This window comes from Puma concolor, chromosome D1 (assembly GCF_028749965.1).
Source record: "Puma concolor isolate L17-30 chromosome D1, mPumCon1.1.hap2, whole genome shotgun sequence".
In the NCBI taxonomy this organism is placed as follows: domain Eukaryota; kingdom Metazoa; phylum Chordata; class Mammalia; order Carnivora; family Felidae; genus Puma; species Puma concolor.
In genome coordinates, this window is record NC_141676.1 from 72576900 (window position 1) to 72589093 (window position 12194).

At 35.6% G+C, this 12194-nt stretch overlaps 1 protein-coding gene and 1 long non-coding RNA gene across 8 annotated transcripts in view; both read right to left on the minus strand.

The window, feature by feature from the left end:
• LOC147576806 (uncharacterized) overlaps nucleotides 1-12194 on the minus strand; it is an 859087-nt gene that overhangs the window by 207927 nt on the left and 638966 nt on the right. The gene's annotated exons all lie outside the window — the stretch shown is intronic.
• Nucleotides 8357-12194, minus strand: part of NOX4 (NADPH oxidase 4) — a 168754-nt gene continuing 164916 nt past the window's right edge. For all 7 annotated transcript variants that reach the window (XM_086678547.1, XM_086678545.1, XM_086678544.1 and 4 more), the window contains one exon: nucleotides 8357-10505. In XM_086678547.1, coding sequence (XP_086534673.1) covers nucleotides 10385-10505 — 121 coding nt within the window. In that variant the 3' untranslated portion in view covers nucleotides 8357-10384. The remainder of the gene's footprint in view (nucleotides 10506-12194) is intronic.

Genomic DNA, 12194 nt, shown 5'->3' on the forward strand with positions numbered 1-12194 from the left:
ATGAAGCCAACTTTACCTTGATTCCCAAACCAGACAGAGACCCAGCAATAAAGGAGAATTACAGGCCAATATCCCTGATGAACATGGATGCCAAAATCCTCAACAAGATACTAGCAAATCAAATTCAACAGCATATAAAAAGAATTATTCAACATGATCAAGTGGGATTCATTCCTGGGCTGCAGGGCTGGTTCAATATTTGCAAATCAAACAATGTGATACATCACATTAATAGAAGAAAATATAAGAACTTTATGATCCTGTCAATAGATGCAGAAAAAAACATTTGATAAAATACAGCATGCTTTCTTGAAAAAAAAAAAAAAACTTCAAGAAAGTCGGGATAGAAGGAACATACTTAAACATCATAAAAGCCATACATGAAAAGCACACAGCTAATATTATCCTCAATAGGGAAAAACTGAGAGCTTTCCTCCTGAGATCAGGAACACGACAGGGATGTCCACTCTCACCGCTGTCATTTAATATAGTGTTGGAAGTCTTAGCATCAACAATCAGACAAAAAAATAAAAGGCATAAAAATTGGCAAAGATGTCAAACTTTCACTTTTCACAGACACAATACTCTACATGTAAATCTAAAAGACTCCACCAAAAGGCTGCTAGTACTTATACATGAATTCAGCAAAGTCGCAGGGTATAAAATCAATGTACAGAAATCAGTTGCATTTTTATATACCAATAATGAAGAAACAAATAAAGAAATAAAGAAATGGATCCCATTTAAACTGCACCAAGAAACATAAAATACCTAGGAATAAACCTAACCAAAGATGTAAAAGATATGTATGCTGAAAACTATGGAAAACTTATGAAGGAAATTGAAGAAGACACAAAGAAATGGAAAAACATTCCATGCTCATGGATTGGAAGAATAAATACTGTTAAAATTTCAATACTACCCAAAGCAATGTACACATTCAATGCAATCCCAATCAAAATTGCACCAGCATTCTTCTCGAAGCTAGAACAAGCAATCCTAAAATTTGTATGGAATCACAAAAGACCCTGAATAGCCAAAGTAACAGTGAAGAAGAAAACCAAAGCGGGAGGCATCACAATCCAACTTTGGCCTCTACTACAAAGCTGTAACCATCAAGACATTATGGTATTGGCACAAAAACAGACACATAGACCAACGGTATAGAATAGAGACTCCATAATTGGACCCACAAAAGTATGGCCAACTAATCTTTGAGAAAGCAGGAAAGAATATCCAATGGAAAAAAGACAGTCTCTTTAGTAGATGGTGCTGGGAGAACTGGACAGCAACATGCAAAAGAATGAAACTAGACCACTTTCTTACACCATACACAAAAATAAACTCAAAATGGATGAAAGACCTAAATGTGAGACAGGAAACCATCCAAACCCTAGAGGAGAGAGCAGGCAACAACCTCTTTGACCTCAGCCGCAGCAATTCCTTGCTCAACACATCTCCAAAGGCAAGGAAATTAAAAGCAAACATGAACTATTGGGACCTCATCAAGACAAAAAGCTTCTGCATTGCAAAGGAAACAATCAACAAAACTGAAAGGCAACCTATGACATGGGAAAAGATATTTTCAAATGACATATTGGATAAAGGGTTAGTATCCAAAATCTATATAGAACTTACCAAACTCAAAACCCAAAAAATAAATAATCCAGTGAAGAAATGTGCAGAAGACATGAATAGACACTTTTCCAAAGAAGACATCCAGATGGCCAACAGACACATGAAAAGATGCTCCATGTCACTCATCATCAGGGAAATACAAATCAAAACCACACTGAGATGCTACCTCATGCTGGTCAAAGTAGCTAAAATGAACACCTCAGGAAATAACAGATGCTGGTGAGGATATGGAGAAATGGGAACCTTCTTGCACTGTTGGTGGGAATGCAAACTGGTGCAGCCATTCTGGAAAACAGTGTGAAGGTTCCTCAAAAAATTAAAAATAGAACTACCCTATGACCCAGGAATAGCATACAAGGAATTTATCCAAGGGATACAGGAGTGCTGATTCATAGGGGCACATATACCCCAATGTTTATAGCAGCATTTTCAACAATAGCCAAATTATGGAAAGAGCCTAAATGTCCATCAACTGATGAATGGATAAAGAAGATGTGGCTTATATATACAATGGAATACTACTTGGCAATGAGAAAGAATGAAATCATGCCATTTGTAGCAACGTGGGTGGAACTGGAAGGTATTATGCTGAGTGAAATAAGTCAGTCAGAGAAGGACAGATATCATATGTTTTCTCTCATATGTGGATCTTAAGAAACTTAACAGAAGACCATGGTGGAGGGAAGGAGAAAAAATAGTTACAGACAGACAGAGGGAGGCACACCATACAAGACTCTTGAATACAGAGAACAAACTGAAGGTGGATGGGGGGCTGATGGAGAGGGGAAATTGGGCGATGGGCATTGAGAAGGGCACTTGTTGGGATTAGCTCTGGGTGTTGTATGTAAGTGATGAACCATGGGCGTCTACCCCCAAAACCAAGAGCATACTTTACACACTGTTATGTTAGCCAATTTGACAATAAATTATATTTAAAAAATTTAAAAAAGAGATGAAATCAGGTGAACAACACAGGCAGCTGGACATAGTGTTTTGCTGCTACAACGACTGACCTTCTGACTACATGTCAGAAGGAGGATCATCTGCTTCTAGAACACCATTGACTGCACATAACTGAAGCCAAAAACATGGAAAGCAAAACCGCAGATAGGGGGAATACTATAAACAAAATCCTTTGAGCAAGAGTTAATATATGGGCGTAAATCTTTACAACATACTCAATGTTTAGGTAAAACTGAAACCATCAGTGATAAAGTATAAAATCTCACCGTTTAGACTTCATAATGAACATTACATTTTATTAGTTTTCTATGCATAAAAATATAATGTTGACATCTTAAAATTGTATAAATATTTCAATGTTTTAATGGACATTATTATGTCATTTAGGAATAATACCACAAAAAGAAACCAAGGTAAAGCCTTGGAAAGGCTAAAGCCAATATCCCAAACCCAGGATATTAAACTTAGAGATTAGAAATCTATAACTCCCAATTATACATCTGATGAAATGAAAGTTACAAGAGTGTTGAGAAACTTGGGATTAGAATACTTTCAAGGTTTCAAAGTAACATGTCTTAAACACTACTTGTTTAGTATCTTCATAAGTAAGATTAGTGTGATAATTGGGTCCTTCATTAGGATGAAAATAACTAACTTGGTGTAAAAACCCTGGAAAAATTCTTGATTATTAGCGCCAAAGGTACACAATTAGTTTTTAATGAGAGGGAATTTAAGTATATTTGTCCAACTTTTATTTGTTTAGCTTTTAAGCACTATGCCATTTTCTGAAACAGTATTTTCTAAAACATACCATGTCTTTACAATAATAAAATTATTTTTAAAAAATAACTATATATTTTTCTAATTCTTTCCAAGTTTTGAATCTGGGTTAGTGTTTCCTCTCTAGCAGTGTATAAACACACACCTCAGTTTAGCCAGACAAGAATCAAATGCCACACCTGGATTGCTGAGCATAGCACATTTTGATGGAAGAAATATGCTTCCTCCCTTTGCATACCTGCCGCCATCGGATGCTTAGTTATGAAAGTTGGAAAGTGTCATTCTACACTACTGCAGAATGTCATTTTCATTCAGGCAATTTACTCTCTCTCTCTCTCTCACACACACACACACACACACAATTTAAATACAAATATCTACACTATAACAAAGTTTTGATGAAGATACAGTGTGAATTATCTTTGCTGAGAGTTAAAAAAAGATAAATTAATTTTATTCCATCTAGGAAAAAAGTAGCTACTGTGTAGTGCTTTTTTCCCCCTACTATAGAATTACTTAAAGTTCTAAGATAGAGGCCTTGGTTTTAATTCAGTAAGATGTCTCATATACACCTGCTTTTTCCTACACCAAACCTTAAGTAAGTAGGATAATGTATATCACCCTCCAGCAATTCCTAGCTTGATTGTCATATCAATACAGCTATCTCTAGCCATATTGGGCCTGACCAAAATCTTAAGAGGAATCCAGAAGGCAGCTATATTGGATACAACTTTGTGTAGGGGAATCTCCAGAAAACAAAGATAGAGAGTGGTGTTTATGTTTTCTACTTGCCCAGAAAACATAATTAAATACTGACCCTTTCAGTTACAGTGGACTGTGACTCATAAAAGCCTGGGTTTTTACTTTCTCAGAGTGGCATTTTATTTGTACTATATTATCAAAAAAAACCACTAAGGAACATTTACCTAGGACATTTCTCTTTCCTGACCATTCTTTTCCTCTTCTCCCCCATATGCTTGCCCCACTACATCCCAGTACAAGGGATGTATGTAGAGGTAGAAATTACACACATTTTTAGGTACATAACTGAATACTCTTCAGGGATAAAGGCTGCAAATTCTCTGATTTCTAACCTAGGATTCTGTTCACTCTATACACTGGAGGTGGCTGGATAAAATGATGACACTGGCATTCTCCAGGTAAACAGAACTTCAGTCAATCACTCCCACTTTTCAAAGTAATTTCTACTTTTTCCAACTTTGAATCTGAATCACATTTCAATGAGACGAGAAAAAAATTTCCCTGTTAATGCCATTTGGTAAGCAAATAACGGCCATCTTTAAGGATATAATTGCACCTGGTGGGCACCCAACTACTGTGATGAAAGATGCTAAGCTGACTTAAGAGCTAGAATTTTCCTGAACTGGACAAAATCAAGAGTAAACCATCTAATCACAGAGCACGGAAGTACAACTCAGGTCATATTCCAACATATGTGTGCTAAGGAATTTTATAATCCTTTAAGAATCAGTGGGAGAGGAAAACCTAGAAGATTGAAGTACTTCTCCCTAGCCAATGTGTTTTCTACCATATATTTTTTAGCAGACAAGCAAGGCCCCCATTTTATTGTGGAGGTTTCTCACCACTAAAATGAATTATAGTCATCCTAATTGATAATTAGTTTCAAATGAATGTGCCGATATAGGTGAACAGACACACTGTTAAGATACAAGAGGGAATTTCTGTATCTCAGGATCCCCATTTGTTAAGAAGGTTTCATTCTCTGGGTAGAAGGATAAGAACTGAGAAATATGACCTTGCACTGACAGAATTTTAATATGCAGTGTATGCAGCTGGCAAAATCCATGGCAGACTCCCCTTCTTTATTGCTACATATATTAGAGCATTTACACAGGGCTGGCTCTCATCTAAATGGGGTTGTCTCTAGGTCAACCAGCAGCTTGTCAAAGCTCTAATTCTTATAGAAGCCAGATGTAATTCCGATCAAAGGTAAAGTTTCTGCTAAAATTCTAGTGGCAATCAAAATGTGCAATGACCAAACATTACATCTTCCCAAAACACAGTAATAGTCAGTTCTGCCACACACTTGAACATCTATAGAGTTATGAAAAGAAAAGCATTATCATGTTCTGATGTGTTAAATAATTTTTCTTTGACTCCTTTTTTTTCTTCCTCCTAGTTTTGCTTTTAGGAGGCATTTCTTGCCCTTACCAAGCTTACATTGTAGCCTAACACTGCATTAAGATTACTGGTAATATTTGCCAGTGTAAAATAAGAAATCCACTTTTAGATATTACCAAGAGGAGTATAAAATTTCGTATAGGAGAAAGTAAAAATTCTGTATATTCACTTCAAAAAAAATTCTGGTCTCTGTTCTAAAGCAACATTGCTTAACTCTTTACTAATTTTAAATTACTGGTATGGCCTTTTTTTGCTTTTTCTCTTAATGGACCCTTCTTTGATAAGTATTGGAAGTCTTCTGCTTCTTTTCTTTAGAAAACTTCATCTAGCTAGCTTTTGCAACTCTGTCCTTTGAGAATACCACAGTGTGGAATAAAGAAGCAGGGGTAATGGAGTGGAGATTTAGACAGAAGGAGACAGAGAATTCTTATTGTTCTGTGCTGGTTGAAGTAAATGCTCATTATGCTTGATTTCATTTATTTCCTATCTTACTAGTTAACAAAAAGCTGATTCTTTTCTCCTCAACATTATGGTCATATGAGTAGAGAACAATAATCATCTGTTTTAATATCAACATTTCCCTGGGAGGTTAGAAAGCAGGGAAGTTATGACTTCTGTTTACGAATCCAAATTTAAAGTTAAATTATTAGTTTTTCCTAAAAATTACACTATTACACATTTCTCCACAACAAAGTTCTGGAGAACATAATCCCTTTAGCACCATTGCCATACTTCAAAACTGACTTCTGGAAATAGGTTCTAATTGCAAAACATAAAGGACTACCACATTTAGAATCGGAAGATACATAGGGAATAAGAGTGATTCTCTGCACCTGAATCTGGAATTAACACATAGCACCTTATTTTCCACCTACCACTAAATAGGCTTCACAGGGAGTAAGATACGTCTTACTAGATATGTATGTATGTCATGGGGAGGGAAAACACAGAGATGGGGAAAGCTGAACCCCAGTTTCAGCTCTGTGACAAACTCAATGGATGACTTTTTTTTCCCCACCACAAAAAGTGCAGTCGCCACCTGTAACCATAAGTTACTGCAATGTTACTATGTATTCCCTATGCTATACTTCTCACTCAGTGGATGACAAGCAAGCTACCACTTCCCTTTATGCCTCAGTTTTCTCGACCACAAAATAAGAGTACTCCTAACTTCAGTTATGTTTGTATAACATGGCTGCATATGAAAATGTCCTGGATAGCACACAAAAAGGAAATGTTTACCGTAAGTAGCACTTAAAAATGTGTCTCATTGTTTTAAAACAACAACAACAACGTTCAGCTGGGTTAACCTTAAGTAAATTTTTTTCCTCTTTAATATAATGAACACTCTTTAGCACTAGCATTATCTGTTGATGACTGTGGCTCATTTGCTTCTGGTCATCCTCTTTAACAATGCCTTATGATTTAAGTCTATTACCTGTCTGAATGCTCCAAGTAAACACTGATTTGGGGAGTTGTAAGTAACTTGGAGATAGAGACTAAATCAATTCAGCCTATCTTTGTCTGTCATGTTTTTATTTCTTTGCTTTAAGTGACTCTATCATTACAATCCTCCAACTGGCATTTTAAGTCGCTAAATGAAAAAAAAAAAAAGAAAACTATCAATCTTTTCATTTTTAACCTGACTTAAAAGAAAAAGAAAAAAAAAAGGAAGCCCTGAATTTATGTGTGGTATATATGTATTTATGTATGTATATATGTATGTATGTATCTGTATGAATCTGAGTCTTTCATTATTATTGTTATACAAAATCACAGCCTTCTCTTGCATAAAGCAGGAGAACTTGGATTCTGTTTGAGAGCATATGAAGAGAATTTCCTTTCCTTTGTCCACAGAGTTAATTTCCTACTATAATCTTATAAAAATGGATGGTTTCTTGCAAAAAATATCACAGAAAAGCATAGGTAGAAAGACCTAGAGTGATGGATTATTTTGTTCAGAGGTTCTTAAACTGGGGTCCTTGCTGTTGGAGGTTATTTGTAATTACACTGTATGTAGTATTGTGTATTAATGTCATAATATTCACTTTTTTAAAAAAGTTTATTTATTTTGAGAAGGTGAGAGAGCACGAGCAGGGGAGGGGCAGAGAGAGAGAGAATCCCAAGACAGAGAGTCAGTGCAGAGCCTGAGGTGAGTCCAGAATTCACCAACTATGAGATCATGACTTGAGCTGAAACCAAGAGTCTGTCGTTCAACCAACTGAGCCACCCAGGAGCCCCTCCCCCCATATTTACTTTTAATCAGGTTTCCAAAGAGATATATTACCCAGGTATGATTGATAACTACTAATCTAGTTTAAATGAAAAATTTTAATCCCAGAGTGGGAGCAACTTGTTATATTCACACCACTAGCCAATGACATCCAAGGCCATAGAACTCAAAACCCCTCGGGAAGGCCTGGGTGGCGCAGTCGGTTAACTGGCTCTTGGTTTCAGCTCAGGTCATGATCTCGTGGTTTGTGGGTTTGAGTCCCACATCAGGCTCCACACTAACAGTGCAGATCCTGCTTGGGATTCTCTTTATCCCTCTCTGCCCCTTCTCCTGCTCACGCTCTCTCTCTCTCCCTCTCAAAACATAAAATAAAATAAAATAAAATAAAATAAAATAAAATAAAATAAAATAAAATAAAATAAATAAACTTAAAAAAAAAAAAAAAACCAAAAACTCAAACCCCTAAGGCTGCTCATGCATGCTAACATGCATGCAAATAGACTGTTTCTTCAACTTGCATCATCTTGCAAAAAAACTGTCTGTTTGTTGCAAAGGGCGAGGTTATAGACATCTCAAAGATTCCATTTCAATTTTAACATTTATTGCCACCAAAATGACCATATGACAAAGATCTGTATGACAAGAAGTAGCCCCAGAGCAAAAAATCCCTCAAAAAACAAAACTCTCTTCTACATGTGTGATGAAAACCTAATTTATTACTACCTACAGAAGCAAAGATTAGCTGTGTTTAACACTTCATGTTTGAACATCAGCTAGAATTTAAAAGAGACAGGATGTTCATCTAGAATAGTAGACCTACCAAGAAAGATGTTTCTTTTTTTGAAAAATCTTCTACCTGTTTTACAGAAATTAGGTGTATTAATACAATCATATAAATAAACTATGATCAGTAAAGAATCAGCATTGCACATCAAGCCTGTACTAACTCACAGTTCTTTTTCCTACTTCTGTTATGTGTGTTTATGAAAATTCTTTTTAGTTTAGCAGGTATTGCCAAGATGTATTGGTTATCAAATATGCCTTCAGAGCTAAATCTGCAGGAATATTGCACATTTCCCATATCCTTTTCTGATTATCCTTCCACAGAAGGAAGAAGAAAAAATTCCAAGGGAAGGAAGAAATATCTATAAGTAATATGTTTATGGGCATTCAATGCTAGATGTTTTAACATGCTTGATTGCTATCAGTGAATCAGAGCAAAAAGTAACAGTAGCATTTATCATGTTCTATTATACCATGCAATATTTTAACAGACAAGTCATTCTGCTTATTTCAGCTATATTCAATAGCAATTGATAGATGTCTACACAACAAAATCACTAAACTGCAAAAATGCCTTAATTCTTAAAGTAGGGAAGACGACTTTTCCTCTGAGCCAAGAATGAAATGGCCAGCAAGCCTAAATTGATAGGATCATGCAGTGTAGTCCCAACAGTGACTTGAAATTCAATAATTAGATTCTATCAAGACTCAGAATACCAGATGGTGCAACAAATAATATTCTTGATTCTGAACCTAAATACTAATGAAGTATTTCTTCTTGTGTAGAAAGTAAAGTACATGTTCTTTTGTTCAGGAATGGCACTGTACTTTCATTGTCTCCAGTATAAACCAATGTGTGGCAAAAGAGAGATGTCTTCTATCTTGGTGACCACTGAGAGACACAATGCTCTTTGGTCTCAAAGTGCAAATTAAAGTACCTTAACAGGCTAAAAATAAGACAATCTATTCTGGGGGGGGGGGGGAGGGAGTAAATAAAAATAATAGAGGCCAAAATGCTGAAAAAGGAAAGTCTATATATTTCTTTATAATTTAGAGTAATGATATTTTCCTCATTACTATGCAACAGTAATAGATTAAGTAAATTGTGGATGGAAAGGGCCTATTAAATCACTGTCTCTAATGCATGCAAAGGAGGGAAGATTTCCTTATAGACAGGAAAAAAGAAGAAAGAAAAATGTAAAAATAGACACTATATCAACATTTATAAAAGTTCATTTAGCATAAAGTCTACAGACATCAAACAGAGGTATTAGCATCAGTAGTGAGGAAGATTAGATACAAAGTACCCGTATTAATAGAGTCCTGTGTTATATCTTCAAACATCTAATATATTTGCCTGAAGCTTTTCAAAATCAAAGCTACTCTTGTTTATACTCACGTAGAAAATGTAATCTGAGTTTCAATGAATTTTTAATTTTGTTCAATGTTGCATTTGTTCAACCAAAAACAATTTAAACAGGACCAAGGCTATCAGCGTCACAGTGAGCAAGCACAGCTCCTCACTAGGGAGTTCTTGAATCTGCCATAAAAATCAACAGTGTGCATCTAATAGTTTTCTTTTAATCTGAGCATTGAAAAGTGAATCATCACATCAACTATTCTTCAGGGCCTCTTTGGTTTCCAGATTAAACATGTAATGTGACCTGTCATCTTGCCTCATTCTCTGTATTTCCATTTTAAATAATCATAAATAAGAAAACCTTGCTACTCTTTGGTATGACACAGCTGGTTGATTCAGCTGAGTTTCAGTCTTAGAAATTGCACTCATTCCTTGTTCAGAGTCCTGGTTCATCTCAAAGGTTTTCAGCTGAAAGATTCTTTATTGTATTCAAATCTTGTCCCATATGAATTGTTTCGGTTACTCAGTTTATGAAGGGTCTTAGAAATTGAACTGGGTCCACAGCAGAAAACACCAACTGTTTTCCTGGTAAGACAGAGGAGAAAATGGAAAATCAGGTGAAAAATTAGGCAGAACATAACAAGAAGTATGTGTTACAAACATGTTTAAGGTATTAACAAAATCCATTTATTGCTGCTTTGCATACTGAGTTAATTAATTTCTCAATTATTTCCAAATGTAAGTGATCACCATGAAGATACATTATTTACTTCATGCTATTCCCACTAGAAATCAGGATAGCTCAAAGAATGCAACTACAAGCACATATTTGCTTATTATCAGACAGAAAGTGAGAAGTCTGCCTTTAGCCTTTCCCTTACATGCAGAAACAAAATCAAGAACAGCAAGTGATAGATGTCCGTCCACACTGGATCATGTCAGTCTTCTCTTACTAGATGCTTTATATGCATTTCTCTAAAGAGCCCATGAATTTGCACGGGCAGTGATGATTAAGACAAAGAAAAGCTACTACCAAATTGAAAGGATAATTTTAAGTAACTAATTTATATCCAAGTTGAAACAAAAGCATATTAATCTGTATACAATTCATTTTTTATTTATACACTCTAAGAACTGTAATAAATGCCAAACAGATTTTATTATTTGCTAACATAAAATTTTAGTAGATAAATTATACATATCCCTAACAAATAGACTAAATAAATCCCAGGAAATAACTAGTATTTCACATTGATCTTCTTCCAAAGTTTATTATTTGCACTGAATTCTTCCTGGGATATCAAAATTACTAACAATTCATATCATATCTTAGGCAAATATAGTGTGTCCTCATTAGCTTGGCTGAGAATAATTGGTGCTGGAAAAAAAAAACCTGGTAAATCCACTTAAACGGGTATCAAGATTTTATAATAAATACTTAAACAATGGTTTTACTAAAACATTTCATCTTGAAAAATGAAACAAAGAACTACAAAAATAGAACTTGCACTTGCAGCCATGATGGAGTAGTGGAGACTAGATTTATCCTCATGCATTGAAAAACTAGGGGAAAAACCCCAATATGTGAAGTAACATATTTTCAGATACTTGACAGTAGGTAGAACAGAACAGCGATTCACTAGAAAAAGAGAAAAAAACAAAAAACAAGAAACCAAGATGAGTCCAGCAATTGTCTCTGCTTATTGCCTGGAGGCAATCTACAGGCTGCAAAACAGAGAAATTCATGCTGAGATTGGGACTCTGAGCTGAAGAGACAAAGAATGGAATTCATGGAGGACAAAACAGCTAGAATCTGTGAAGAATGTGGAAAGGAAGTGACATTGGGGCACCTGGGTGACTCAGTGAGTTGAGTGCTCAACTTTGGCTCATGTCATGATCTCATGGTTTGTGGGTTCGAGCTCCATGTTGGGCTCTGTGCTGACAGCACAGAGCCTGCATCATATCCTCTGTTTCCCTCTCTCTCTGTCCCTCTCCAGTTTGCATGCACTCTTTCTCAAAAATAAACATTAAAAAAAAAAAAAAAAAAAAGAAAGAAAGAAAGAGTGATCCACAGAAGGAAGCTTTGGGGATCTGTAGAGGTGAACCCTCAAGTCTTTGGCTGAATACTGATTTTCTCAGGTGTGAGAGGAATCTACATGAATCTGGGTAAGGAAGTAGCAGAAAGCAGTAAGGCAAAACCATTCCGAGTTTACACAAGGTTGTGAATAATTCATATTCCCACAAACCAGAATGAAAAGATCTGTATTTCATATG